At 40.5% G+C, this 27,597-nt stretch overlaps 4 protein-coding genes across 6 annotated transcripts; 1 reads left to right on the top strand and 3 right to left on the bottom strand.

Annotated features, from left to right (window-relative positions):
* Nucleotides 1-638: 638 nt before the first annotated feature.
* LOC124071374 (serine hydrolase-like protein) lies at nt 639-7,039 on the bottom strand. Its single transcript, XM_046411873.1, has 12 exons — nt 6,695-7,039; nt 5,831-5,974; nt 5,229-5,342; nt 4,733-4,774; nt 4,618-4,637; nt 4,416-4,490; nt 3,777-3,886; nt 3,590-3,669; nt 3,418-3,452; nt 3,230-3,306; nt 3,040-3,127; nt 639-2,414 (listed from the first exon to the last, which is right to left on the bottom strand). The coding sequence occupies exons 1-12, from the start codon at nt 6,930-6,932 to the stop codon at nt 2,262-2,264; spliced, it is 1,176 nt and encodes a 391-aa protein (XP_046267829.1). The 5' UTR covers nt 6,933-7,039; the 3' UTR covers nt 639-2,261.
* Nucleotides 7,040-10,390: 3,351 nt separating this feature from the next.
* mb (myoglobin) lies at nt 10,391-12,387 on the top strand. 2 transcript variants are annotated; one of them, XM_046411869.1, is made up of 4 exons: nt 10,391-10,517; nt 11,168-11,270; nt 11,586-11,805; nt 11,899-12,387. In XM_046411869.1, the coding sequence occupies exons 2-4, from the start codon at nt 11,188-11,190 to the stop codon at nt 12,037-12,039; spliced, it is 444 nt and encodes a 147-aa protein (XP_046267825.1). In that variant the 5' UTR covers nt 10,391-10,517; nt 11,168-11,187; the 3' UTR covers nt 12,040-12,387. The 2 variants fall into 2 exon arrangements, with proteins under 2 accessions (XP_046267825.1, XP_046267826.1); XM_046411870.1 differs by having other exon boundaries at nt 10,414-10,517; nt 11,153-11,270.
* A 3,807-nt stretch (nt 12,388-16,194) lies between these two features.
* On the bottom strand, nt 16,195-19,955 carry pane1 (proliferation associated nuclear element). Of its 2 annotated transcripts, none has more exons than XM_046411867.1 (6): nt 19,760-19,955; nt 19,016-19,092; nt 18,454-18,552; nt 18,209-18,288; nt 17,874-17,965; nt 16,195-16,656 (listed from the first exon to the last, which is right to left on the bottom strand). In XM_046411867.1, exons 1-6 carry the CDS (start codon nt 19,814-19,816, stop codon nt 16,609-16,611), a joined length of 453 nt encoding a protein of 150 aa, XP_046267823.1. In that variant the 5' UTR covers nt 19,817-19,955; the 3' UTR covers nt 16,195-16,608. The 2 variants fall into 2 exon arrangements, with proteins under 2 accessions (XP_046267823.1, XP_046267822.1); XM_046411866.1 differs by having other exon boundaries at nt 16,195-16,624; nt 19,760-19,951.
* Nucleotides 19,956-20,378: 423 nt separating this feature from the next.
* On the bottom strand, nt 20,379-27,343 carry zgc:158803 (LUC7 domain-containing protein). Its single transcript, XM_046411858.1, has 10 exons — nt 26,728-27,343; nt 26,159-26,253; nt 25,393-25,491; nt 24,320-24,430; nt 23,979-24,122; nt 23,446-23,622; nt 23,137-23,321; nt 23,014-23,043; nt 22,451-22,606; nt 20,379-21,532 (listed from the first exon to the last, which is right to left on the bottom strand). The coding sequence occupies exons 1-10, from the start codon at nt 26,786-26,788 to the stop codon at nt 21,307-21,309; spliced, it is 1,284 nt and encodes a 427-aa protein (XP_046267814.1). The 5' UTR covers nt 26,789-27,343; the 3' UTR covers nt 20,379-21,306.
* Nucleotides 27,344-27,597: the final 254 nt, after the last annotated feature.

Genomic DNA, 27,597 nt, shown 5'->3' with positions numbered 1-27,597 from the left:
GGCTTTCATTTCACACTGTTAGATGCCACTAAAGTCTACAGCCTGGACCTTTAAATAATTTTTTTTTTCATATACCCCCCAAAATATACCAACAGATCAGTGATGTTAAAGGTGGGGCCATCAATTCTGACCCAGTAAACCTTTTGGCAGAAGCAGCAAATATCTTCTCAGAGTCCATTGGCTGTTTGCACGAAGCCCTGGCTCTGTAAATGAGAAACAAATAAAGAGGCTTGGGCTGACAGTGCTGTTTATACTTGTGCACAGGACGAGTCTAAGGGGGCAGCGAGAGGGACAGCAAATCTGTGTATTCACATCGTGCAGAAGGAGAGATGGCCAAGCAGCAGCCACAGAGGACAAGGTCAGACGAGTGAAAATCAAAAAGGAAGTTTTATGGTGAGACTTTTTATAGATGGAGAGACAGCTGAAAGGCATGAAGGGGCTGCAGAGCAGGTCACAGAGCCACCATCACCACATGCACACACATGAAGTACATTAAACATAAGACAAGATTTCTAAATATTTATTCATATTATCAAACAATGTTACAGTCTTTCATGTGTAATTCGGAAATGTGACAATTTATGAGAACTTAAATATGATAATAATATTAACAATAATACATTCTGTTTTGTTTTTTGAATCTGTAATGCTGATCAGGATACGAAGTTTGTTCATAACACCCACACATATTTTAAATTAGTCATTACTCTTAAGAGGCTCTGTTTTCTACACCTTTCCCCTACAGTCCCACTGTTTAACTGGTTTGGTGTTTTCAGGTTTAGTTTAGTTATCAGAAGCCTAATCCTGAGCCAAAGCAAGACAGAAACATACAAACTGTTTCACCATAAATGCAACATGACTTTCCGCATGACGTTTCCTCTCACCACATGCAGCTGGTGCTTCAGGTTTGTGTTCTCCCTCACCCCTCAGACAACCCAAGTCTGCCACCAAAGATACTTAATACTAAGGTGATCAAAGCTTAAGGTGTTTCTTAAGACTTAAGGAATTGTACTTTCATAGGTTTATAACAAATAACCCTGCGTTACAGTACTCGAGTCCAGATTCCACATCTGCTTTCACTGTGATGTGGGAAGAACGACAGCCTTTCGTCCCTCAGCTCACTAACTTTTGAAATTAAACATGAGGACACACACACTTGAGGGAAAGTGTGCAACTACTAAAATATTAACAGCCAGCAGCAGACATCTAAGGAATCCAACGCGCCACAGTGCATTTCAAACATCCATCAAAGGCAGGAGGTACGCGGCGATACGACCACTGCCTACTGCAAATAAACCTGCAGCTCAGCAGCCTGAAAACACCACCTGCACACAACACCGAGAAGAGTCGTACAGGAGCCTCCCATCATGGTGCGAGTGAGACTTCAGCCGAAATGACGTGTGCTTGTCAAATTCTGGTAGGATTCCAAATTAAATATTTAACCTGAATTTTTGTCCAGTAGTGGGGCTTGACTATGGAATCTCATACTTTTATGTTACATATAAAATAAAATGTATAAATGAACTAATGGTGGATGAGTGGCATTGTGGGTAAAGCTGCTGACGCCAGGTTTTGACAAGGAAGAAGAATGGCATTTTTTAAAAAAAGACAATCATCTCTGGTTCTTCTGCATCAACTTTGACATTTTTTTGTTTTTTTTGAAAAAAAAAAAACCTGTCCAACAATTTCAAAGGAGTGCAACGCAAAATTAGTGGAATACTCGTTTAAGCTTTTGTATCTCACTTTACCATACCATCATCATACATTTTCATGTAACATTTTACTGTGACTTTCAAAATTACAGGATATGTCATTCCTGTTTAAATACAGCTAATACTGCATACAGTAAGCCTGCTGCTGACTTCTGTCAGCACAATGAAAACAAATGACAAATTCAGACTTAATATGAATTCACTGAAGTAAATGAACCTGGTTGAGAAAGACACCTATTCAGTGGATCAAAAAAACACAAGATACAAAACCAAAACCACATGTTTGCTGGCTTTGCTGTATATCCATCTAACTCAACACTCCCTCTTCACTGATTTATACAAAATCTGCAAACAGCTTGGTGTGATAAATGGCGTACAGTGCTGACAGGGCCACTGGCACTCAAATCAACGAGCACACATTAATATTGATTAAAATACATTAAATAATTCAGGAGTTCACCACATGTAATAAGAGGCATGTTTCTGTACAATATTATTTCAAGAACTTGTTGTAGAGTTAAGGCCAAAAAAAAAAAAAAAAAAAGTTTGTTATAACTTTGAAAACTCTGAACTCTGTTCACCTGGTGGTTTGGCTGACTGTGACAGCACTTTGGTCTGCAGGAAGTCAGACACAAGTGGAGCAACGACTGCAGCATTATTCAGATGGATGTGATGATCGCCGGGGACAGTCACCACCATGTGCTGGAAGAGACAAGTGGAACATTTTTACCTGCACTAATTCTTTTTGGCCACTTGGCGGTGGCAATAACAAGTTGTGAACTTGACTGGTTTAACATGATGAGGTGAATACTGTTAAATTCTCCACCATGGTTCTCAGCTCGCCACCAACTGTGTCTGTCTGCCATTTGGTTGTGGCAGTGTAGGCAACAGCTGCAGAGTTCCCATACCTTCTTAAAGACCTTCTAATTCAAGGTCTTTTCAAGGCCTTACCAGGTCCAACTGCTACAATGTTTGAGACAAGGATCAGGGTTACTTTATAATAAGAAGGTTAGTGAGATTTACAGAAGCCCATGGACAACAATTAAAAGATAATTAGAAAGAGACCATCACTGGAGATGGTCCTCTGGTTTCCCTCCCATCAGCAGCACTTGACCGAGTTGCTGCATGTAGGTCAGTGTCGAGGGTCACAGCTATAATAATTGTGCTGCCTCTGAGACTTTCAGCTTGTTCTACTCTGCTAATTTTGCATCTGTGGCACTGTCTGTCTACAAGGCACAATTACACACACAGACTTAATGGCTAAAAATAAGCACCAAGATGCTCGTGTACCTGCTTTACACAACCACAACTGCAAAAATACACTCACATTTCTGTCCCTGTAGGCCTGGAGAAGTGCTGATACAAATTTCCTTTGATCTTGTTCAGCAAATATTTTCTCAAAGCCATCTTCAGCTCTGGAAAGACAAACAGAAGGATTTTGTGTATGTTTAGCATGGAATAAAATCTGCTTGCACTGTGCATGTAAAATAGAAATGTGAGGTGGATGAATATCTTACAAAACAACTAGAATAGAGGCTTGTATCCTCGACTGCATCTCCAGACTCTGCTCCAAACTGATGCGCACTATGTTTTTCTGAAAACATAGAATAAAACATACTGCATATGTATTTTATGAGCTACATAAGACACCTTTGGGATAAATAAAAAAGGCAAAGTGAAGAGTTGCCATTCAGCACTGACTTACCAGATTAATACGAAAATCTCGGGAGAACACTACTCCTGTAAGGGAAAAATATATCACACTTTGGGTATAAGAGTAAAAACAAAGTGAGATTATTCAGAGAGTGAACTTATTTTTCCTCTGCAGAGCATCTATATTAAACATATGATCAGGGAGGAGGACGGTAAAGCTGTACCTCCATCAACTTTGATGAGACCTCGCTCTAAAAGGACGCGCACAGACTGCTCAGACAGAGTCGGGTTTGCAGCTAGCAGCCTGGACGAAATAAAAGGCCTTGTTAGACAACAGTTGTACGTGCAATATTACTCGATGAAGTGAAAGTTGAGTAGCTTTTAAACACCATAAATAGGAAGGTGTCACACCTCTCTACTGCGTTTTCATAAGTGTAAACTTTTGTCTTCATCTCTTCTGACTTTTTTTCAAACTGAAGCATCCCATCAAACCCCTGCCTCATCACTTTAGGCACTTCTTTCTGCAAGAAAACAGACACAGATGATGAGGAGGAGGCAAACTCAAAACTATGGACAAAAGCGGAGTAAGGAAATAATCTATTATGCAAGGAATCTGTCTGTCTACCAAATATCTCAGGAGCAGTTCTGATCCGATCTACTTCACACTTGGTAGGTGTAATGCTGGGAATTCAAGGTCACGTCGTGTCAGTTTAGTGCAATGAATGAATGGATACTTCAGAGAAGCAGCAAGAGTGCCAGTCCAGGAAGCTAAGAAAAAAATGTATTGTTGAGAACCATGACAGCAGCAAAACTAATTCTAGCCATCTAAAAGAAGACTGTCTGGCATCTGGGTCAACCCTCATTTAGGTTTGCCAAGAGACATTTTTCTGGTTGGTAGTTCTATGTTCAATGTCATGCTGCAATTTAAAGCATTGCTTGAAAGATAAATGATTACCTCTGGAGCAAAAGAGGGAAAATCCAAAGTAACTAAAATGTATCAATATGAACAACAAATTACAACCCTGTAGTAACAGTACTCTGTTTAAGTACCAGATCTGTGGGTAGGAATCCATAAGAGTCCAGCAGTACGACAGCATCCACCATCTCAGGATACAGTGCGCTGAACTGTGGAAAACACAGCATGGACAACAAATGACACACAGCATATCTAGACAGTCTGTACAGAGTCAGCGTGTGTGTGTGTGTGTGATAGCAACAAGGTGAAACAGCCTGTCCTGACACTGTCACCTACCAGCCCAGCAATGTTACCACCTGAAATAAAACAGCAAGAAAATGCACACATAAATATTACACATACATCACAAATATTTCAAGTTGCTCTAATTCTGCTGTTAAGCTGCACTCACCCATACTGTGACCTATGATGGAGAATTTATTCCACTGCAGAGCTGTGGGAGTTAATTTCACAGATCATCAACCAGGTTCAGTATCTCATCCCAGACATGGAGACTGTTTTAGCTTAAACGACAACATCGCTGCTATCTTTTAACGACAGTCTATATGCACTAGAGCGTCAAAATATATTACTCATCATAATTTTACAATACAATACTATATATTATTCAGTTTTCAGTTATTTGTTGTTTTTTTTTGGGACTGAAAAAATCTTCACTTAAAATGACAAACAGGAACAGCAGTCTTGTCCAGAGGGTGGAATTTTATTGGTTGTCATGGAGACAGCTCAGCTGGTGCCTGGTGTTTGTGGTAAAACTGTACAGTACTGTTTGATAGCTTCAGAAAAGAGCCAGTAACCGGGCCTTGAGAGGCACAACACTTCAAATGTGTAAAAGGAAAAAGTTTAATAACAAAATAATTTTAAGCTTCTAATTACAACTCACACACCGTCAATGACTCTGCGAACATCCATCACATATGAAGGAAAGGAGTAGAAAACGCCAGGTGGACGATGTGATGACAGACCATGACCTGCCAGGTCCACCGCCACATATCTGCACTCTGAGAGGAAGGACAGACAGATGGACTGAGTGTCACCAAGTAAACTGCCATACTAAGTCTTTAAGGAAATAAATATTGAAGCACATCTGATTCTGACTAAGGAAAACAAAACAAAACCAAATACAGCAATCAACCAACAACAATGGTAATGTCTGTGTCTTTTAAAATGTCAGTGTTAGTAATATCATTATCAAACAATATGCATGCAGGCCAGAGGAAGATCCACACCCTTGTCTTTTCTGCATGAGAGGTAGCTGCTCAAACAGCTAAGCTACAGCACCTGCAAGAAACAACTGCACTGGACACACAAACACATTCCTGAGACAAAGTCTAAGCCTGCGTGAGTGACCGCAGGAGTAGCCAAACGTGTTGATGTATGCTATGTGTACAAGAAAATCAGAGGAGGGGAAAGTGAAGACAGTTCAGCCTCCCCATCAGTGGGTGTTAAGGTTTACATGAGATCTCCAGTTTACCAAGACAGCAATTACCTTTGGGTAGAAGGGGAATGAGGGTGTTGAATGTACCACAGTTGTCAGCCCAGCCGTGCACACACAGCACAGGATGACCGTGGTCAGGACCCCACACTTTACCTCTGATCTCTCCCCAGGGGACGGGCACAGAGAGCTCTGAAACTGGACACATATCACACTCATGCAAGGCCTTATAACCTCCTCTATCGTCTCCCTTTGTCAGACTCGGTAATATAAAGGGAAATACGCACCTGCTCTCTTTCAGTAAAAAACAGGTTTTGTGTGTCTAAAGCTACTCTTAACCAGAATAACTTTGTGACCAATATTTGCTGAGAAAATGTTTGTTTTGTACCGGAACAATTAGCTGATTAAATATTTAATCAATACACAGACATCGAAGCTTCTTCAACCAGAGAATTTGCTGCTTTTTTACGCTATCATGATTTAAAAAACTGAATGATTTTGAGAGAGAAAATAAGTAACATGACAACTTAGCTGTGGGAAACTGAGGCGGACTTAGTAGAAACATTATTTTTGGATTCTCATGATTCTCACTGTCAATTAATCTCTTAATTATTAGAGACTATTGTTAATTTATTACATTTGTTGGACCTTGAGCAAGATGTCAAAACTGCAAAATATTTTAATTTACATTGACATGAGACAGAGAAAGTAGACTGTTCCCTTTTGAGAAGCTGGAGCCAACAGATGTTTGGCATTTTTACATTAAAAAATGACTTAAACTATTGAAAAGAAAATCATGAGCCCTCTATTATAAAATGTCGTACTATTTTTGCACAGTGTGTTGCTTATTCACGAACTTTACAAATGATGTAATCACTTTTCATTTCACCTGTCTCTTCTCCTAACGTTTATATTTACCTGCTTGTTTTACTGTGCTGGACTGCAGGTGTCTGATGCCTTTCAAAGTCTGCATCATCTTGGAGAACAAATCTGCTGAGCAACCGGTGAAAATAAAATGTTTTTTAAATAATAAGAAACCAATTTGGCTGTTACAACCAAACTTGTAGGCAACGCCGGATTGAATCGTTATCAATGTCTTCCGGGTGTTGAAAAACCACGTGACACCAGCTGAAGCTACTATTGGACAAACGGACATACGGTGCCACACAGTCTGGACCAATCACGATGGATACAAGGCGGGTCTTGCCTTTTACCCAGTGCTACCATAACACAGCCCAGCATGAAGAGTGTGAAGCGCTTCTTTGAACTATAATCTTTAACCAGCAGAGGGCCTGATAGGTTATTAGTACAACAGGCTGAGAAGTTCGTAGCTCCCTTTCACAAAGAAACACTGTAAAATGGTAATGGTAGTATACCTAAGAACAAGAGGAGAAAGCTTAGTGTGAGGAAATAAAATTTTAAAAAAGTGCACTTCAAACTCATTAAGATAAGATATAAAATAAACACAGGGCAACAGCCCCCTGAAAAAAAGAGAAACAAGCAAAAGAAAAGAAAAAAACACAGAGCTAAAAATCCATAAGGAGTTAATAATAAGAGTAAAACTTAATAATAACAGTTAAAGAATGACCAGCACAGTGAGACATGACATACTTCAACCTTTCTGGGAGTTTGATCCAGGATGTGGGCAGCATAAAAGCTGAATTCTGCTTCTCCATGTTGAGGTTTGTCTCTGGGGACGGTAAGCAGGCCTGCATATGTACAGTGCGTAAGACCACAAATGTCTTTTAGCCTGACTAAAACTGTTCAGTGCTTTATAAACCAACAGTGGTATTTTGAAATAAATGTACAACCAAATCATTTCAGTCAGCCATCTTATTGTCAGTCTTAAGATAATTCTGTTAGTCACAGCTTCTGATTGACAACTGCAGACATGGAGAATTCAGCTGAATAGAAGAAGAGTAGAACAGAAGTTGGGAAAGTTTATTTGGGTTGTTACTTAACATATCATCCAGTTTAACATTTGTGAAATGCAGAAATAAAAAGATATTCGGGGGCCTAATTTATAAAACAGACTTACGATGTTGTAGTCATAGGACTTAAGTAGAAAACCATGTATAAGGAGTTATTTATAAAACCTGGCTTTGACACGAAAATGTTGTTATCTCTAAGCAAAGTCCACACCTGCCTTAAGTGATTTTCCTGCTGGTCATTGTATGGCTGTTCCAGTTTGGGAAGCATATGTGTCCAAGCCTGTGGAGAACTTTGCATGAACTTTATGAGCAATGTGATAGGAATTAAAGATGTGAGGTGCTACCAGATCCACTATCATTATTTTGTACAGAATACATTCTTTAATATCTTCATACCGAATTCTTAAGCGAAACCTTTTTTTTTTTTTTTTTTTAAATATCAGGCACAGTTCTGTCTCTCTGCCCCCACCTGATTGATTCATTGAGTCCACCAAACAGTACATGTTGCCTGGCCTCAGTCTCGTCTGCCATCACTGTGTGCTCTTCTTCCTCACTGCTGGCATCTCATAAGGAAGGTGCTGTCAGTTTGACTGTGTAACTTACAAATGGGATTCACAGAAACTGATTAAGATTTTAATGCTCAGAATTTTTTTATGAATCAAACATGAGCACGCTGTCAGTAATGATCCTCAGACTAAGTTCAGCTAAGCCTAAGAAAAATTTTACAGGCTAAATGAGGCCCCAGTCCCATCCATTGAATTGTTTTCAGTGTGATTATTATCATCCAATAGTGGAACCATTATTTTAATATTTGTACAATATACACACAGACAGACTGACACAGCTGTCCAGTGTAAATGTCACAGTGTTTACAGTGAATGCTAACTTGCAGCCTTCCCAGGAGGGCTCTTATGAAAATGAGCCATTAGTACTGTGATACAAGATACAAAAATAAATGTGACAGATGAGATCCACTGTGGTGTTTAGCGTGGATGTCCTGTCCAACAGCTTCCTGACTTGGCTCTGGACCCTACAGAGTGTGGACCTGCAAGTGTCTAAATAACAAAATGTTTTAAAAAAATGTACAAAATTTACCTCAGAGGGATTAACATAGCATGACTCCCTCTTCTCCCTCTGATGGGGTGAGTTATGGGGGATGTGCGAAGAGTCCCATGCGATGGTATCTTCCTGTATCTATAAAAACAAACAAACAAATAAAACAAAACAATGGTTTTATCACAGTCAGTATTATTAGAATAAAGCACAACTGTAGATTCTTGGTTATCACATGACAACAAAAATAAAATAAAATAAAAGATCTAAGCCCTAATGCATGAGTCAGTGATGCTGACACTGACATTACTTTTACTTTGTACTCAAACTGGTACTGTTTAGTGGAATGTATCTAGCAGTGAGTAGATTTTCTCAAGTATTGTAATTATGTACAAATTTGAGATACCTTACTTTAGTATTTCTTTTCCATGCTGCTTTCAAGTCCTACTTCATTACATTTCAGATGTAAATATTGTACATTTTACTTCACTACATCATTTGACAGGTTCAGTTACTTTACAGGATAAGATTTTTGCACACTTTGACATAGAAAGAATATGTTTTGCACTAAATTAAACTACCCAACAGTATATAGAAGTATATTTTATACAAATAGTTAACAGAAAATTAATTGACAGCTACTGTGAACAAGTTGTTTTCATGCAAAGGCATTTAATTTTCATTTACTTCTAATCATTTTGAGGCTTGGGCTCCTGTTTGGACAAAATAAACAACTTCAGCCACGTTCCCAGGCTCAGCCACTGCCATTCATCTACCTGTCCACCAGAGGCCCTCAGACCTTCCCGCTTGTCCCAGTTACCTGACTCCCACATGCAGCCACTCCCTCCCGTCCTGCTGTAACCCCTTTCCCACTATTCACTGTGGCTGAAAGGCAGAGTGAACAAGAACAAGGCAGACATTGTACCTGAATGTCTTCAGCACAATACTGTTCTGCAGCACCACTAACCACAGCCTCCTAACGGACCAGAAAGATGACACCTCCTGCTTTCAAATACTTTCAACAAAACAGAACAGTATAAACTTTATGAAGGTAGGAATTCAATGCAGGACTGTTCTGTCAGACTGAATTAGGTTTGGTTTGTACTGCAGTACAGCATGCACAGTTAAACCACTTCAGGGTCACTGCTTGATGTAATATCTTCTCATGTACAGTAAAGTCGGAACGATGCATCTTAAAAGTAGTACATCCGATCACAAGGTGGACATGGCAAGCAGAACATGACTGCATCCTTTAGTGCATCTCATCAGAAAAGAGAAACGATAATATCACGTAAGAAGTCTGCAAGTTTTTCATTTCTCGAAATGTAATAGCCTTGCTTAAACACAAACAACGTGACCCAAACCCTGTTCATAAATGCTGTTTATGATCCAAACATACAGGCATATATGCACACACACACACACACACACACACACACACACACACGCTCCTTCGCATGTCATTTGTGGTATGATCTTCTTTGTTCAAATGGGGTTAAGGAGGGCACATCAATGTTCAGAGAGATGAAACAGAAAATAAAAACTCCTCCAGTTATAATCATGTCAGGGACAACTGAAAAGTTAGATTAAGTTTAGAAGTGTCATGAAGAGATTTCAGGGAGGTAGACGGATGGGCGGGCTGGAATAATTTAGTGACAGGACAGAGGGAGGCAGTATAAAAGGTCAGTTTTGATCGGGGGGGAGTCAGGTCAAGAAGAATTTGGTACAGTCACACAGGATATTTTCCTACTTTGCAGGTAGGATCTGTCTTTTTTACGGGTTCATACATGTATCTTAGGATAATTCACATTTATTAAATTTAGGGTACACTGACAGAGAATAAATGCAAATAAATATGACTTAATAATACATAATAATGGTGTGATTCAAACATAATATAGGAAAAATTTGGTTTTCAGAATTTCATAAAAATAAGACATATGTTACTCTTTTTATAGAGTTTTAAGGAAAGTTTTTGAACATCAAGGTCATCAAATGAAAAAAAAAATATTAGGAGAAATTAAAAAAATATAGCTAACTACCTTTTAATAAAATAGATGTTTCACATCTATTTTATTTGCATGCTCTGGATTACCTTGTGATTTTAGAGCATCAAATCCAACAGTGTGTCTGATTTCACTTTGCATAAATCATGCGGGGCTCCGCTGCAGACTCAGTGAGGGCAGCTGAGGTAATGGATCCTCCTCTTTCTAGTACTGAGTTGCCCTTGAGTGCAGGGGTTCTTGGCTGCTATCAAATTAAACAAGAAATGCAATGCCGGATCAACAGGATAAGACTGTTTATGTAACTTTATGCAATCAGGAAAGTTTGTTTGTCGCTGATTGCTCCTTTTATTTTCTGTGACACAATCTGTTTGTATTCCTCAAATCAGTGTTTTTGCTTCCCACTTTTCCATCCGCTGAGATCATGGCTGACTTTGACGCAGTTCTGAAGTTCTGGGGTCCAATTGAGGCAGACTACGCTGGCAACGGGGGCCTGGTTCTGAACCGGTCAGTAACTCTGACAGGATAAGATGAACGTTTTCCTGTAGGTCAAGAGGTTTGCGGGGCTGTAAGTTAGGATGCTTAGGATGCTTTCATTTATTCACTTAGCTGTTTATTTATGTATTATGCAAGTTTTACTCCCCTACGTGAAGGTCTAAATGCAGTTTCAAAGAGCTCTCCACACAGCTGTGAACAAAATTTTGGTCTACCTCCAAGTTACTAAAATTAAAAAAATACAGAGGACATGACCTTAGTGTCCTCAGGGGTAGCTATGGTGGTCTTATTATCGCTGTGAATCCTTGAGGTTCCTTTTCTTCTCAGTTTATTCACAGAGAACCCAGAAACCCAGCAGCTGTTCCCCAAGTTTGCCGGGATTGCCAAGGGCGACCTGGCGGGAAATCCAGCTGTTTCTGCCCACGGTGAAACCGTGCTGAAGAAACTTGGTGAGCTACTGAAGGCCAGAGGTAACCATGCTGCAATCCTCAAACCTTTGGCCAACAGCCACGCCACAAAGCACAAGATCCCCATTAAAAACTTCAAGGTGAGGTTGAAGTATGTGAGGAAATGTTGCTGTCCATTTTTACTGTCCGTCAAGCTGATTTTGTGCATGATTTTCTCTATGTTTTCTTTTCAGCTGATTTCTGAGGTCATTGTTAAAGTCATGGAGGAGAAGGCAGGGTTGGATGCCGCCGGGCAGCAGGCCATGAGGAACGTGATGGCTGCTGTCATCGCTGACATTGACGCCACTTACAAAGAGCTGAACTTTGCTGGCTGAAGATTAAAGTCACATGAGTCATGCAGGGGTCAGATGACAAGAAGATTTCCTACATGCATGTCCTGTTTTGAAAATTAAATTGCTTAACTCTTTGCATACATACATTAATTCATTTCCACTGAGAGGATTATAGCTTCATCGTACGAATTAAATAAGATAATAAGGTTCGCATGTATCTTCTACTGCATTATTGTACTAGATTGCATCAGATGGCATAGGTCTTTTGATAGTGTGTCCTGTCATATAACTGCTGAGAAATGAACATGTTCTTCATCTTGTTCAGGATTCTTGTCTAACGTCATACTGTAAACCCTGTTCATATATTACCAATAAAAGTCTGTCACTCTATTCTGCTTTTTATTTTAAGCACAGGCCAAAGTGTTATTCCTTTCCTGAATATATAGATATATATATAAACATGGAAACATCACCTCCTGTGCCCTCTATGGTAAGGGACAGAGTTAATTGCTAGTTATAAATAATAAAGGATGAGAGAAAGGATGTCTTTGTTAAGACATGTTGCCTGAAAACAAGCCCAACACAACGTCAGAGTCTGACTGTCTGCATAGGAATCAGGTCAAGATTACATCTCCTAACGTCAAGTGCATGGACACACATGCGTGCACACACTCTCAGAAGCAAATACATACAGATACAGGCACATATCAATAACCCCACTTGAACACCCACAGCAACATGTCACCAAAGACAGTCATGTTGATTATCGTCCAGTTTCCCTTTTAGTTCTCAGTAACCTGATCCGATGTGGACGTGACGGTGCACAGCTTTGGCAGGACTCGCATCAGGGACTTTATCACTCTTTCAGCTTCCTGTAAAATTCCAGCCCTCGGCTTTCCACAAATTGGTCTTCCTCGCTCAGTCCTCCTTATTTCCCATTCTTACGCTGGTCAAGTGCCAAGTCCTTTATGAAGGCATTCATTGAGAAATCTATATTTGCAACCCTTGACAACAAAGCTGTGCCCCCCTGTTAGAGACTGCACATTTGTTGTGCGCTGGTCAAAGAGATATTTAGACGCCTAAAGACGGTCGAGTAATTTCACGAGGAAAAAGCAAACAAACACACTAAGGACAAACAGGAAACACTTCAGTCGGCTCAGGACCCCTCAGCTTTATCTTGACAGCCCTTGGGAATAGAAAAACACAGGCATTAAACCACTGCAGGGGTGAGAATTATAGCATAATGATCAGAGATGTGGACGGCGATTATGAGATCCGGAAACTTCAGTTTATGAACACATACCTGCGAAACCAGACGAGTTACATCCTTTAGTATTTAATCCTGTATAGCAAAATTGGTAACACGTTCAGCTAACATGGTGGACACATTGCAACGTCATGTATGATATATTGTACATTATACATCAAAATGCCTCTGCATTATCGCTGTGAGCATGCTGATGATGGCATGTGGCCTCGGTGAAGCCTCACAGAGCAGCTAGCACGACTGCAGGCTCTGCTCCATCACTGACCTCTGCCTTCTCATTTTCTGTCAACAGACTGATCAGTCAATTGTCTCTCGGAGGCTGTGGTATATTGGGCAGAGGATTAAGACTAATGGTGGATACTTGCCCAGAGGAGTGATGAAAATGAAACAGGTGATAATGTCGCACATGGCACCGAGCTCTGACCCCATCTAAAAATTGTCATAGCGCTGTGAGGTGATCAAAAGGGCAGTGGAGCTGCACACAGAAGAGCAGGGTGAGGTCAGGAAGTAAAACATCTTGGGCGAGATTCCCATGACCACAGCATTCGTCTCAGTGGCGGAAAAGAAGTCTAACCGTATCTTTTGATGGACATGCCGAGTGTTAGCCTGCTGTTTGTTATGAGCCCAGACGGTCACAGATATTGACGTTATCATTGACATTCCGCAGGCCCGCTGACCGCCGTTGTCCTTAACGTTTCTGACTTGATGCGATAAGTGTGTTTGGTTAACTTGCGCGGTGGATAAATGCCGTGATGGGCTATTAATAGTGATGGTGTGTGCGTGCGTTGGTGCACGCATGTAGACGTGACACCCGGCACAATGCCTGTAGTCACACACTTCTATCTCCTGCGCTCCACCCCCGCTGATAGCCGACCCACTGTTGACTGAAAGGAGGTCAAAGACTCACTTCAACAACACAGAGGACTCATGTTACTTGGGGCAAACGGGGACAAATGTGACATTATTTCTCTTGCAGAAAATAATGGCAGTGAAAGGGCCGGTATCATGTGTGTTAGGACTCTGTAAAAGCATTACGCACAATCCTCGATCCCAACCGGGCTGAGACGCTGCGAGGCACGTAGCCTGCAAATGAAGTCAGACTGCCATGAACTTGCAAGTCCTTTCCGACCTTTAGGCGATGCAAGTCGAAGTACGGCAGCCCTACAGCGCAAAGCGTTTAATGTTCAAACTGTTATTGTTTTTCCAAGCACACACACTTTCGTTCAACAAGTTTAAAAAAGTTTGACTATGTCCGCTCAAGTTTTGAAAAGCAAATTGTTTCTCTGCGCGCCTTTTCAAATGGACACAGGGCTGAAGCAGGCTGCCTGTCTTGTCTTTGCGCCATATTTTATTTAATGTGGGTTGGAAAAGGAATTGCTGATCACTCATCAATCAGTGTTATTTGTTTTACCCAGCGCTTGTAAAAGTACTAATATCGCAATGTTGAAATACTCTGTTGAGAGTAAAACTCCTGTATTTAAAATGCTGCATAAGTAAAAGTAGTACAATGAGGAAAATGCATTTTATACGCAAAAAACTGAAATGAGAAAATGGCCACTGCGGCCTTTATGTTGTATGTCACTGATGAAACAGCAGGATTTCACAGGATGTCGGAGTTGGCTGAGGTGGAACCAGTTTTTAACTATTTTGTAAAGACAGGCAACTAATGATTAATTTCATTATGTGTTGATCTGCGGATTAATACATAATTTAGTCAGTCATATTGATCGCCTGACTGTGTGGTTTTCTAAAAACTCGTGAGTTTAATTACTCAGGGCCTAAAGCCACACATTCACAAGTCAATAACAAATCATTCAAACTATTAAAAAATAATAATAATAAAAAAAAAAATAGCAAATGTTCACATTTATTTATGGCCATGATTTTTTTTGCTTGAATTTTCTCAAAAAAAAAAAAAAAATCAGAACAGTTAATAATTTTCTGCTAATATATTAACTGAGTGATTGTGCCTGCATGTTTGTTTTGTGTGCATAAATCTGTGAAACAAAAAGTAGATATAAATAAAGCTGTTAAATAAATATAGTTGAGCATCTGAAATGAAGTAGAAAGTAGCATTAAATGGAAGTATTCAAGTAGGCTTTAAGTACCTTAGATTTGTATTTAAGTACAGTACCTGAGTAAATGTATTTAGATTCCACCTGACTCTTTAGGCCATAAAAAAGTCAAGCTGACTTAACCACAACTGGGGTATTTGTACTGCATTTGCTGTTCATTACAGCTAACTGTAATGTTATGTTACATTCATTAAGAGTACATTAAAATGGACTGTAAATTTAAAAATTCCATAAACATAATTTTTTCAATACAAAGTTTCAATATAACAAAGATAAATGGCACATCCTGCTTTCATTAACCATAGACATTTTTTATTTCCTTGTCATCATTTGTGGAAAACAAAAAGTTTTCCTCTTATAAAGCCTCACACACAGTATCTATGGAACATGCAGCATACTGCAGTATTATATACACTATACAGTATCATAATATTCTGTGGCTTTGAATGAAGCGGTGCGGCATCATGTTCTTACTGGCCAGCAGAGACTCGTATACGCAGACATCGTAGCACAGTATAATTCAGCGACTCTGCACAGCCACACAGGAGATCAGATCTGTTCAGGCAGACGGCGGGCAGAGTCATAGTGGATGTTACATGTTACCAGACTCCACTGGAGAGTGAGGGAGACATCAAGACTGTGCATGCCCCCACAGTCCAGAGCAGAGCTGGCAAATCATTAAAATTACCTGCGTGGATATACCATGTGAGTGCAGTCGCTAATCGATGATTTTTATACACACACACACACACAATTGTTACTAATAACATTGACTGTGCCTCCATTATATGCTAATGTCTTAGGTAGTCACAACAATGTGGCAGTGAGCCGGCATGCACAGTACCGACATCCTGATGCAGTAGCAGATAAATTTGTTATTATTTACACCCATTTTTACTGCTGTAACGTGTCAGTGAAACTTGTATTTGTATGGCCTTCAATTCTACAGCATTACAACAGGAAAGAGACAGAAATTGCAGCATCTAACAGCCAAAGCACAAACATGTAATGTAAAAATGATCAGTGGAAAAAACATGCCAACATGTTTCCAATTCAGCTGCACTGGGCTGCTACGAATAAATATGTACACGACAAAGTCAGAGCAGCATCCCCTCAGAGAAAACAGCCACAGAAGTTAATCAAAGCTCGGCTGGTCGATGTCTGGCGGCACAGTACAGCGAGTCAGGTTGGACAGGTAGAGAGCTGTAGCCATGGGAACAAGGCCGGCTGCCACCTTCAGGATGGTCAGCAGCCTCTCCGTGGCATTGGTCACACCATCTGGTGTCTGGATGTGAGGAACATTACACAAGACAGCTTCTAAACAAACAGAAAAACACACTATAGAGACATTTGATGTTCTGTTGTCAACAACAACACAGGGACCCCTAACTGCACAAACATTCAGCGAAATAATACACATGCACGAACTGCTTCTGCAGGGCTCCAGTTACATTTTGGACATTTTGAATTTAAGACCGTTTGTCCTGTTTAATGACCATACCAGCATGAACATGTAATGGGAAAACAAGTAACAAGCGACCTTGAATTTCTTATTACATCGCATTGTTTCAGCATTTCCCAAGAGCAGCAGATTTTCACTAAATTCTTTACCTTCCCATTGTGAGAGGATGAGCTTCCTTGTCAGTGACAGCGTTTGCTACAGGTCTGATGCTGCTGACTGAACCTGTGACCAGCCTGCTTTTAGTTTCTAAGCGTTTAACATCTCCGGCTGGATTCAAAAACATTCTATACCTGATAAAGCTGCAACAATCAACTGATTGATAGAAAATCACTACTATTTTGATCATCAAATGAGTTGCTATTTCAGTGTATTTGTAAGCACACAAAAAATTTTAATAAAAGCTGGTTCCTGCTTCTCTGAGAATTTGATGCTTTTCTCTCTTGTACATGTTAGTAAACTGAATATCTTTGAGCTTTGGCTGTGAGAAATTTTAATGGCCATTTTCAACATTTTCTGACTTTTTATCATTAAAAGTGGCAGTCGTGGATCAGCGGTTAGGGTGTCGGACCCGTAACCGGTGGATCGCTGGTTCGATTCCCCGTCCCGGTGTCCATGGCTGAGGTACCCTTGAGCAAGGTACCTAACCCCCACTGCTCCCCGGGCGCTGCACGCGGTCGCCCACTGCCCCGGGTTTGCTGTGTGTGTGTGCACGTCACTTGGGTGGGTTAAATGCAGAGAACAAATTTCGTTGGAGTGAGTTCCCTCCAATGACAAAATATGTCACTTTCGTTCTTTCTTTTCTAATTAATTGAGAAAATAACCTGCATATTACCCTAATGTCAAACATTACTGCCTATCATAAGCAACAGAAAAAATTTAGGACTTTTTCATGCATCTTAAGGCCTTTTTGTTGCCTGCAGATTCCCACTGTGGCCATCAATGGCAACAATCTCTGGTTTGCACCTCAAGCATGTAGCATGAGGCAAACGCAGGGCCACACATGAGTTTGTCTATGAAATATTATGAAAGGTTTAAATCGTCTTCAAAGTTTATGACAAAAACTGATACAAACCTGATCTTCTGCAAACAGCAAGGGGCAGTGGAGTGATGCAGCCAGCTTTCTGACAGCATCCAGGCGCTCTGTGGGGACTGAAGCGTTACAAGCTGCAAGACACAGATGCACCCGAGGGCAGCCCGTCAGAGTGGCACACAGAAAAGGCTGAGCTCAGAGTTGATCATTTTCCAACAATACAGGGAGAGATGAGGTATAGAAATAGTGAAAATTGCTCCATCTCAGAGCATTTCTGCTCCATTTCATCCCCTCTGCTCCAGTCTGTCCTACTTTATATGATTCTAGGAACTGAGGAGAGCAAATAAATATCCAAAGAACTGAAATAATTGTCTTACCATTAGTGACCATGAAGCAGACTTTGCCCAGGAAATATCCAGGGTCCAAATATTTCAAGGAAGTTTCTGCTGACTGCAAGCTTTGACAAGAAAATAATACATGTCACAGAGTGAACCAGTATAACATATACTAAAAGTAAAGTAAAGCTACAGCAGAAGAGCTGATATTTTACCTGTGTGTTCAGGTGATGAGCAAAGGCATACAGGTAGAGAGAAATATGAATATGTAAGAATATGACACTCACCTGAGCTCTGAGGTTAGGTGGATGATAAACACCACCAGGTCTATCCTCGGACGACTCTCCTCGTTCTCCACGGGCAGAGGCAGGCTCTTAGCTAGTCTCCTGATTGGTACATTAAACATGGTTGTTGTCATGCTGAATATGATCACTGATATGAAAGTTCAGAGATTATTCAGCGGTAATTCTGCGTTGATGACTGTTCAATGGAAGATGAATGTTCAATGGAAGGGATGAAATACGTTTCTGACTTGCATGTGTTCATGTTAATAGACATCTCAAGATGGTTGTATGAGGCTTAAAAATACTACATTGTGCATTAACAATATAACATTATATGTGTATTATTAAGATGGATTATTAAGTCCCAAATCTGATACTGGAGTCTTCAGAAAGAAGTTTTCCTGCTGTTAAGGATACAGAGATAGATACAGACGATGTACAAAATGCACAGTATAAAACAACACTAGTTCCAATAGCAGATGGTGTTTCCAGGTGTGTGCTCAATGGCCATTTCTTGTAAAGGACATCTGATGTCAGCAGTTTAACGGGACAGAGCAGCACTCACACATTCACAGTGAAAGCAGTCTCCTCCACCAGAGTATCTGCCAAACTCTGCTGAAACTGCTCCTCACTCTCCACCAGCTGAAAAGAAAACAATCCAAGTCAGCACAAAATCTGATGAAATGATAACATCTCGTACTATAAAGCACTATACAGGGTACAGCGGCCAATTTCATATATTTTAAAACATATTTTAGATACAAGGAACAGCTCTTTTTAATGTGTGCAGTGGTCCCGAGCCTTTTCACCATTTAACCTTCAAAATAAAATAGATGTCTACCTAAAACACCTCCTGACATGTTGCACACTGTGAATTATAAACAATCCAGTGTCAGTAGTAGAAACATTCTTCTTCTTCCTTTGTTTTTATCATACGAATCACCTTCCCATCCAGATTTGTCCTGTGGCAAGCCAGGTTAGGAACAACTGCATTAGGGAATATGTGAACGGTTTCTTAATGCTTTTGTTTTGAAACTTTGGATCACTAAGGAAGACCTTGTTGTGAAATTAAATTATCTTAATCTTTAGTATGGCATTGTATCAGACAGGATGTGTATCTGACAATGGACCACACGTGTTCTTAAAGATCTTTGTCTAGATAAAAGTAGGTCTTTATGTCAGACGGAAACAAGTCTAAACACCGTATTCACTCCTTTGTTTTCAACGAGTCTAACGAATCAACCATAATTAGCTCAGTAGTTTGTCTCTGTAGCGGTCAACAGTTAAAGCTAATGAAACACAAACTCACCAAGATGTTCGCTGTGTTCAGACCAGGTAGCTTACTAAATGGCTTCAACAACGACATCCTGACATAAGCTAAAACTGTCTCAGTTTCGTAAATGTAGTCAATAAATCCTGTTCGAAGTGTTTATTTCATTCGCGCTTCTTTTCCGAACGTCCTTCTGACGTCATGACGTCTTCCCATCACTGACGGGCGACGGCCTGACGTTTTCTTGACATACGCAGTTACTTTCTGCCACCTATAGGCCACGTTGCAAATAACTCCTCGTGATCGCTTTCAAGTACAGATTGTACATTTAGAGCAAAACACTGTACCAGCAATTAAGAGCTCAACGGGGAATAATCAGCTAAAAACGAAGCTGCAGCTGCAGATGAGGACTATGACTCAGTGACACCTTGGCATGGTAAGAAAACCACTACATATATATTTAAATAATATAAAACAAGCATGTGTGTATGTATGATATACCGTACTTTTACATGTGCATGAGAGGGAACAAAGAAGGCTACAACTTGGCTACAGGACCAGCTTTCTTAACACTTCTTTTGTCATAAAATACAAGACAACTACTCTTTCTTACTGTGTGCCAAGAAGAAAGTGAAGAAATATGTATAAACACATTGTATTTGAATGGAAGCAGAAAATTTTATTCACTTAGTGGTGGCACAGCAAAGTAGACTCCCCCAGTACATCCAGGTTGTGTCACAGCAAACAACACAGTCCCTGGGCCTTTAGAGTGTCAGTATGTAAAGATGCACGTCATCTATATGCATTCACATGTCAGGAACTCAGTGAAAATACATGGATGACTTCAGGGAGACAAGTGAGATTATTTTCAAAGTATGAGTTCATCACCGCATCATCCTGAATTAAGGGAAGGCTCAGGGAGGTGTATCAGATTTTCCTAATGAGATTGTTATGGCTTGAAGGCAGCGAATAAAACACAAACATCAGAAGTGCCTTCAGTCATTCACAGCTCATTTCATTAAATTACTGCAACAGTTATGCCACATTAATGACTCCAACCAGTGTAAATGAATCCACAGCAACTGAAACTGATAGATTCGCAATGGAACAGGAAAAACAATATTAACATTTTAATGATAAAAAAATAACAGCACTTCATGTGAGCAAAAATAAAAAACAGACTTAAAGTAAGGCTGCTGTCTCTTCGCTCACTCATCCCTAATCACTATCAAAGTCAGATGAGATTCAGTAACTGTACAGAAGATCGACAAGATGGCATTTAAAAAAAAAAAAAAAAAATCACTAATCTGCTTCCAGGTCACACAAGCCTTACGATTCAGAGTCTTATAAAAGTTGGTTTGCATGTTTCCACAACCGCCACCACTGAAGTTGTTCCCACATCCCCAAGTTCCCACCGTCCACCCCTGCTAATGTCCATGTCCCACTTTTAACATGAACACACATACAAAGCTGACACACACAAGCACACGCACACACGTTCGCACCAACACACACACTCATCTCTCCATGCTCCTTTTACTCAACAATATATCCAAATCAAAGACTTTGGAGGCTTTCCCTCTTGTTCATATCTCTCCAGACTCTCGCTCCTCAGAGCTGGAGCGTCGGTCCCGCTCATACGATAGGGACCTCTCTAGTTCCCTGCCCGTGGCTCTGTCCACGGAGGGTGACCTCTCCTTGTCCTTCCAGTCTCTGAACTCCACCCTGTCCTCGCGCCATCCCTCTGCATATTTCTCCTGGGACAACGAGCGCTCTCTTTCACGGGTGTGAGATGATCTGTCCCTTGAGGACCTGAGGAAAAACCGAGAGCAACAGATATTTTTTTTAAGAACAGAAAAGAAAAAGAAAAATCATGGAAAGTTAACTTCCAGCCCAAGATTAAGGACGGTGCTGTGGGGATGAAAAGCTCAGCATTATTATGTAGAAAGATGGCTCTCAATGTCTGGGAGCAGGTCACACAAGCAGGGGTGTAACCATTCACTGTGTCAAAGCTGGAAACATTTTCTGTTCAAGAAAAGTACATTCATAATAATGACCATATTCGAATATACTGCATAACATTCAAAAACTGTACTTTTAATTGTCGTTGTTATACAACAGCAATGATGTTAAGATTGGTTGTCTGATTCATTTACAAATTAATTTAGACCTGATGTACAAGTATTTTCATTACTGATTTAATTATTTTACTCAGAAAAATGCAAAAACTAAAAAATGTCTAGCACAATTTCCAGCACAACTACCATTGCTATTCCACTGCTTTCACATTTGAATGGCTACAACAACAACAACAACAACAAAAAGAACTTAAGGATTAACCCAATATTTAAACAGCTACTGTTTGTGCTATATGTCTATCAACTAGCTGATTAACTGATTAATTGTTTCAGCACTAAATTCATTTAGAAGCATCTGAATTGAGCTTTGTGATTCCATTTTTGCTTTGTATGTCAGGTGAATTTTTCACCAAGTCAACAAACGTCAAATGTTCACATCACCTGAAAGTGAGAACAACTTAATCTCTTTTTACTGACTTCTCCAGTGGTCACCTGCTTCCTGTGCTGAGTGTGTACACATGCTGACATGAAATCACTGGTTACATAAGGTTAACTGTATGCAGCTGAGTTCATGTGTCAGTTACACTCTCAGGCCAGTAATCCAATCCTAATAATGCTTAACGTGAGTCTCGGTGGTGGATAAAGGCCACACCTCTTCCTTTTACGCCTGTGAGAGTGGGAGCGTGAGCGATGCCTGTCCTTATGTCGATGTTTCCTCTCTCTCTCACGATCCCGATCTCCACCTTCTTCTCTGGAACGAGAGGCGCGGTGGCGTCTTGAACGATGGGAGGACGAACTGCCTCCATCCCTACAAGAAATAATTTTACAGATAAAACAGATTTAACAAAAGTAACAGTTTCATTTTATGAAAGTGAATTTATTTTTTATGGTGTTAGTGGTGGTACTGCTCTTCATTTCAGGCCAAAATAAATAAAAAAAGAGAGAAACAAATGAGAAACTTCTTTTAGGTTCACCATGTGACCACTTTCACCATCCTCAATATGACCAGATGGGGTGTATTATTTTTAGATACTTGTATGGCTCTGAACAGCTATTACAACTCAAGCACTGCAATGTTTCTCCCCATCAAATAACAAACCTTTAATGCCTGCTCACATTATCACCATACTGAGAGTTTATGTGATTTCATGTGAAATTATAAGCCACTGACAAAGAAGAAAACATATCATGTGATCCTGGTCAAAGCTGACGTACCTGTATCGGTCTCCACTTCGAGATCTTGACCTGAGACAGAAACATGAATCAGTTTCAGTTTCTAGATGACACTGAACTTTTTACTGGTACGCATACAACAGCGGAAATCGGACTGTTTCTAACCTCCTACGCTCCCTCTCCCGGTCTCGTTCCCTCTCCCATTCTCGCTCTCTTTCGCGTTCTCGTTCTCGTTCACGTTCACGCTCTCGTTCCCGCTCCATCTCCCACTGTCGCTCTCTCTCGTCTTCTTTTTCACGTTCCTCTCGTCTTCTCGTTCGCATTCTCTCTTGTTTCTCTACAACTGCTTTCTGCATGAAACAACAATAGCATGAAAGTGAAAAATACTAGCAGGTGATCATGTTCTATGCTCAGTCAAATACAACTGAAGCAAACATAACTGAAATTTCATGCAAATTTAAGTGCAAATTTTACCCTTAGCTTTTCAAGCTTCTCGCGAATTTCAATGAAGCCGAGGTGCAGTTTGCCCCCAAAGTGGTCAGCCAGACGCCGATCGTTGTCATGAAGACCCAAGTAGGCAGAGCACACCTCACACACCCGCAGTTTTTGTTGCTGAAAGCTGGAAGCTGGCATGGAGTTCCTGTACACATCCTGCAAGAACAGAAAGGTAATGAGACTACGAGGCAGGAGCAAACAAATCCACCTCATCAGGAAATAAGAGATCTTTAAAAATGTTGACTGAAAATACACAAGTTACAGATGTAAAGTTGATTCAACGCGTCCCCTCCCTGGCTTCTGTCATTACTCATTTTGAGAAGAGTTTGTGTATGCGTTAACTGCCTTGTCGTTAAATCATAGAATGTGTGACATTGAGGTACTGATGAAATGTCATGACTAAACCATACATCTTTGCAAAGAGCAATTAGTACTTCAGACTAGCTGGTTACAGTTAAGTGGAAATGTCTAACATTCACTAGTTACAAAAATGCAGTAATTTAAGTTCTGACCTCTGCTTCTTTCTTCAAGGCCCGGGTCTTCTCCACCATTTCCAGCAATTGCTGGGCTTCATCTACGTTCCCTTCGCCCCCAAGCTGCTCGGCCCGGGCCAGCATCTTCCCAATCTCTTCATTAAGCTCATGGACACGTTCAGCCTTTTCATGGTATGAGAAAAAAGGAGATGAAAAAATGAAGTCTAAGCTGGAAAAAATGTTACTCTACACAGGACATGACAACCAGATGGTATGAATTTGCATTTTCTCAGGAGGTTAATTACCCCGTTATGCAAAGCCCACCATTCATCAAGACCTGATAATGATCTCACTAGCAACGCCAACAGTGAGTTTGTCACCTTTGCTGCCACTTCAGCACTGATCTCATCCTGTGTCTCAGCGAGTCTCTTCTTGGCCAGCTCAGTCCTGCGGTCACAGTCAGCAATGAAAGACTGAAGGTGTTCAGCGGCCTGTGAGAAAACACATGAGATGAATGGGTTTTTGTGCGGGTAAAATATACACTATTGTCTCCAGCGGGAAAATAATATTTACCATGTTTAACGCTACTAAGTTAATCTTAAAACTTAGAATCGTCCTTTTCTTTTCCAGTTTCTTTGGAATTTTCAAAAATATCACCTTCAACTTCTTATTCAGCCAGTAACAACTCAAACTGAAAAACAAAAAAAGGATTGTCATCTTACTAATACTATTACATAGTCTGACTTAATTCACTGTGCTCCAACCTATTTGCTCTTCTTGGTGTGACATGAAGGCAGCCTTCTGAGTCTTAATAACTGTAAACTGTGCAACAGATGGTGCAGATACAGGAGAAACTTATGTACGATTTAGGGTAGTAATGACTGATTGATAAGTGCCATTAATTTGAGAGTAACAGGTAATCTGTCAGATGAGAAAGTGCAGTTTAAATCGGGATATATACTCTGTGATTTAGCAAAAATAAAAGTGCAATGGGGGATGCTGTTGCAAGTATGGGTCAGGAGATGAAATATGATCCAAGAGGTCAAGCTTGAGTGATTGATCAGTGAGTTTTAATACACTGCACACAGGTATACACAATGGATCAAGATTTTACAACACGGGTTATTACACCAACAACCACCTGGGTTTATATCAGGTGACTATACACTAAGAAAAACCTAACTGTAAATATTATATTGCATTTCTGTCAGTAGAAATCCTGACACCTGCACACTGGATCTTTAAGCTTGGCATTCATGATGACTCAAGATAGTGCATCATCGAACACCTGGCCGACAACATGAGCTTATTTTTGGTCATTTTTATGTGGGCATTTGGCACTTGTTGAGTCTACTTATTATTAAAGATTTTTCTATCACTCATGGAATAACGGACAACAAAAAGCACTTCATAAAAAGCATTACACAGTGGTACATGTGCGTATCTAACTCACATCAAGTTCGAAGAAGTACTCATGCTCCTTAGAAGCAATCTCGTAGTCTGCTCTGAGGGCCAAGTCATGGACTTTCATGCACTCTCCCAGGTCCATCCGCTACAGAAATCAGAAAGACATCAATGAATTGTGTTTGTATGCTTCACCATTTCACTCACAAACCAGAGATTGTTGTTCCAATAATCTCCTAATGTTCCCAATGTTGTCATTTTCTAAAGAGAATTTTATATAGCATCGCATTAGGTACCGTATAAATGTGATATCTTTAAAATCATGCTGCTGCAGGGCTGACTGTATTGCTTTACTGCATCCACACTATCTGGTTATGTACCATGTACTGAGGCACACTGCTGCATAGTACTGTATTTCAGCAAAGTGCACTGAAAAATATGCACCGACCCTTAGCTTAAATTTGAGGTTGGTTATATTCACCTCAGATGCACTGTGCTGGAAGTGTAGCCTTTTCAGTCGGCAGTTTTGTAGTTTACAGACAGTAAATGGACAAGTTACAAGCTACATTCATTAGTGTACAGGCAAATCGAGAGGAAGTGTATGAGCCAAACATAGCAAGACACCGTTGTGCACGGTCCCCAAATTAGCAGACTATGCATAAACATATGATTGCTCAAGCAACACGCCCTAAAAAAATCTCAAAGTCAGTCCGTTAAGCTTATATTCATGGTATCATTCTAAGTACACTGCAGTCCACATGATAGATGATAATACTCACTGCTCACAGGTATGTGTGTGTAAACATGATACTCACAGTGCCTGACAGAATGTCGTGAGGACACGAATCAAGGAGGTGACTTTTGCAGACCCGCTCATCTGTGAATTTGATTCTCTGCCTCATGGTATCACCTTAAAAACAGAAGACAGATAAGGTTTAAATCGTATCGTTTCGCCAGTCTAAAACTAAGCACGGTATGTTCTAAATATGTGAGGTTCAGGTTTGCAATGAATGAGTCACACATCTGTAACCTTATCAGTAGCACCTCAAGTTAGCTGTTCGGACAGAGTCTGATAACATGGCAACATCTGGTAGCAAGGAACGGAGCCGTGAAGAAAACTGCATAGTGACCATGACCAAGCAGAATGCTTAAAAAATATCACTAAAATGGTCTTTGTAGAATATGCTTGAAGCAACTTTCTCTTTTCATGAAAACTGAAAAACAACAGGTAGCTAGCCGGCTGTTAGCTAGCTTGGTTCGTAAAGCATGCTTCACAGTCGCTGTCTGGCTGACGGGTTAGCGTTCCGGCTAATGCTAGCAACAACAGAAACTCCTGTCCTGATTTCATCAGACACCGATCTCAGACACAGCCCGCTGCACTCACCGTCTCTCCCGGTCCCCATAAGCTGATCCAGCATGGCTCGCATCTGTGCCTGAGCCGACATGTTTCTGAGTGTTCAGATAGCAGACGTTGTACGAGTCACTTCTCGACAGCTACAGTCCTCACACATGCAGCCTCAACTGCAGGCCTCGCTGGCTCCTCCACCACCCCACCACCACCTCGGACAACTTTTCCCTCAAGGAGAAAAAGCTCCAGTCCCGCTGAGCTAGTGGGCTGGTTGTGTGTAACGTTACAGCAATTTACTGGTTATCACAGCACTTTCACAACAGTGAAATGTGACTTGGTAACGAATGATGACTTGGTGTCGGCTGAGCAAGTGCAACGTCTGTTTGAAAACTGCTGGAGTCCCCTGGTCGTGTCGTATGGCGAGTTGAGAGGGCCGTGACTGAATGTAGACTGGGCGTTTGGTAAGCTGATTAAATTTGTATCTGAATAATTATCCACTTCTTCTGTAACACATTATCTAACAGTAGTTCTAGCTAGTTAACTATAAGTTGCCAAGTTTATTCTACGTCCGTTCTTCCGTCTTCCCACTTCCCCCTTCGTGCGCGTCACCGCGAAGCGCGGCCTCGTTCCGCGCCTCGAGGAAGTGCAGCAGTTAGCCTCGCGCGTTGATTTTGCGGGCACGTCAAAATTGCACGTCATCAAAATGTCAAGAAATAAATATTTATGATGAAAGATTTTGAATTTGACAACTTAATAATACATATTTAAAAAGTTAAGTGTAACCTGTAAAACCCCCATCTACATTCGTAATGCTTTCCTGACATTTATCATATTAGCCTAAAGTGTTTTTGTTGTTTAATTGTTGGAGATTAAAATTGTTTCAAAATTTCTATGGACAAAATCCTT

The sequence above is a fragment of the Scatophagus argus genome, chromosome 2 (genome assembly GCF_020382885.2).
Source record: "Scatophagus argus isolate fScaArg1 chromosome 2, fScaArg1.pri, whole genome shotgun sequence".
In the NCBI taxonomy this organism is placed as follows: Eukaryota; Metazoa; Chordata; class Actinopteri; family Scatophagidae; genus Scatophagus; species Scatophagus argus.
Note: the sequence above shows the minus strand (reverse complement) of the source record. Positions and strands in the feature narration are given on the sequence as shown.

What these genes read in the sequence shown, in the direction of transcription:
- zgc:158803 (XM_046411858.1), bottom strand. Translation starts at nt 26,788, where the DNA reads ATGTCGGCTCAGGCACAGATGCGAGCCATGCTGGATCAGCTTATGGGG. An exon ending in AGTACTTCTTCGAACTTGAT is followed by an intron (nt 24,431 to 25,392) that starts GTGAGTTAGATA and finishes GTTTTCTCACAG; the next exon opens with GCCGCTGAACACCTTCAGTC. An exon ending in CACAGGCGTAAAAGGAAGAG is followed by an intron (nt 21,533 to 22,450) that starts GTGTGGCCTTTA and finishes GTTTTTCCTCAG; the next exon opens with GTCCTCAAGGGACAGATCAT.
- LOC124071374 (XM_046411873.1), bottom strand. Translation starts at nt 6,932, where the DNA reads ATGTCCGTTTGTCCAATAGTAGCTTCAGCTGGTGTCACGTGGTTTTTC. An exon ending in CATCATAGGTCACAGTATGG is followed by an intron (nt 4,638 to 4,732) that starts GTGAGTGCAGCT and finishes GTTTTATTTCAG; the next exon opens with GTGGTAACATTGCTGGGCTG. An exon ending in TCTCATCAAAGTTGATGGAG is followed by an intron (nt 3,453 to 3,589) that starts GTACAGCTTTAC and finishes TTTCCCTTACAG; the next exon opens with GAGTAGTGTTCTCCCGAGAT.
- pane1 (XM_046411866.1), bottom strand. Translation starts at nt 19,816, where the DNA reads ATGTCGTTGTTGAAGCCATTTAGTAAGCTACCTGGTCTGAACACAGCG. An exon ending in ACTGCTTTCACTGTGAATGT is followed by an intron (nt 18,553 to 19,015) that starts GTGAGTGCTGCT and finishes TGTACCAATCAG; the next exon opens with GAGACTAGCTAAGAGCCTGC. An exon ending in CTGCTTCATGGTCACTAATG is followed by an intron (nt 17,966 to 18,208) that starts GTAAGACAATTA and finishes TGTGTCTTGCAG; the next exon opens with CTTGTAACGCTTCAGTCCCC.
- mb (XM_046411869.1), top strand. Translation starts at nt 11,188, where the DNA reads ATGGCTGACTTTGACGCAGTTCTGAAGTTCTGGGGTCCAATTGAGGCA. An exon ending in GGGGGCCTGGTTCTGAACCG is followed by an intron (nt 11,271 to 11,585) that starts GTCAGTAACTCT and finishes TTTTCTTCTCAG; the next exon opens with TTTATTCACAGAGAACCCAG. An exon ending in TCCCCATTAAAAACTTCAAG is followed by an intron (nt 11,806 to 11,898) that starts GTGAGGTTGAAG and finishes TTTTCTTTTCAG; the next exon opens with CTGATTTCTGAGGTCATTGT.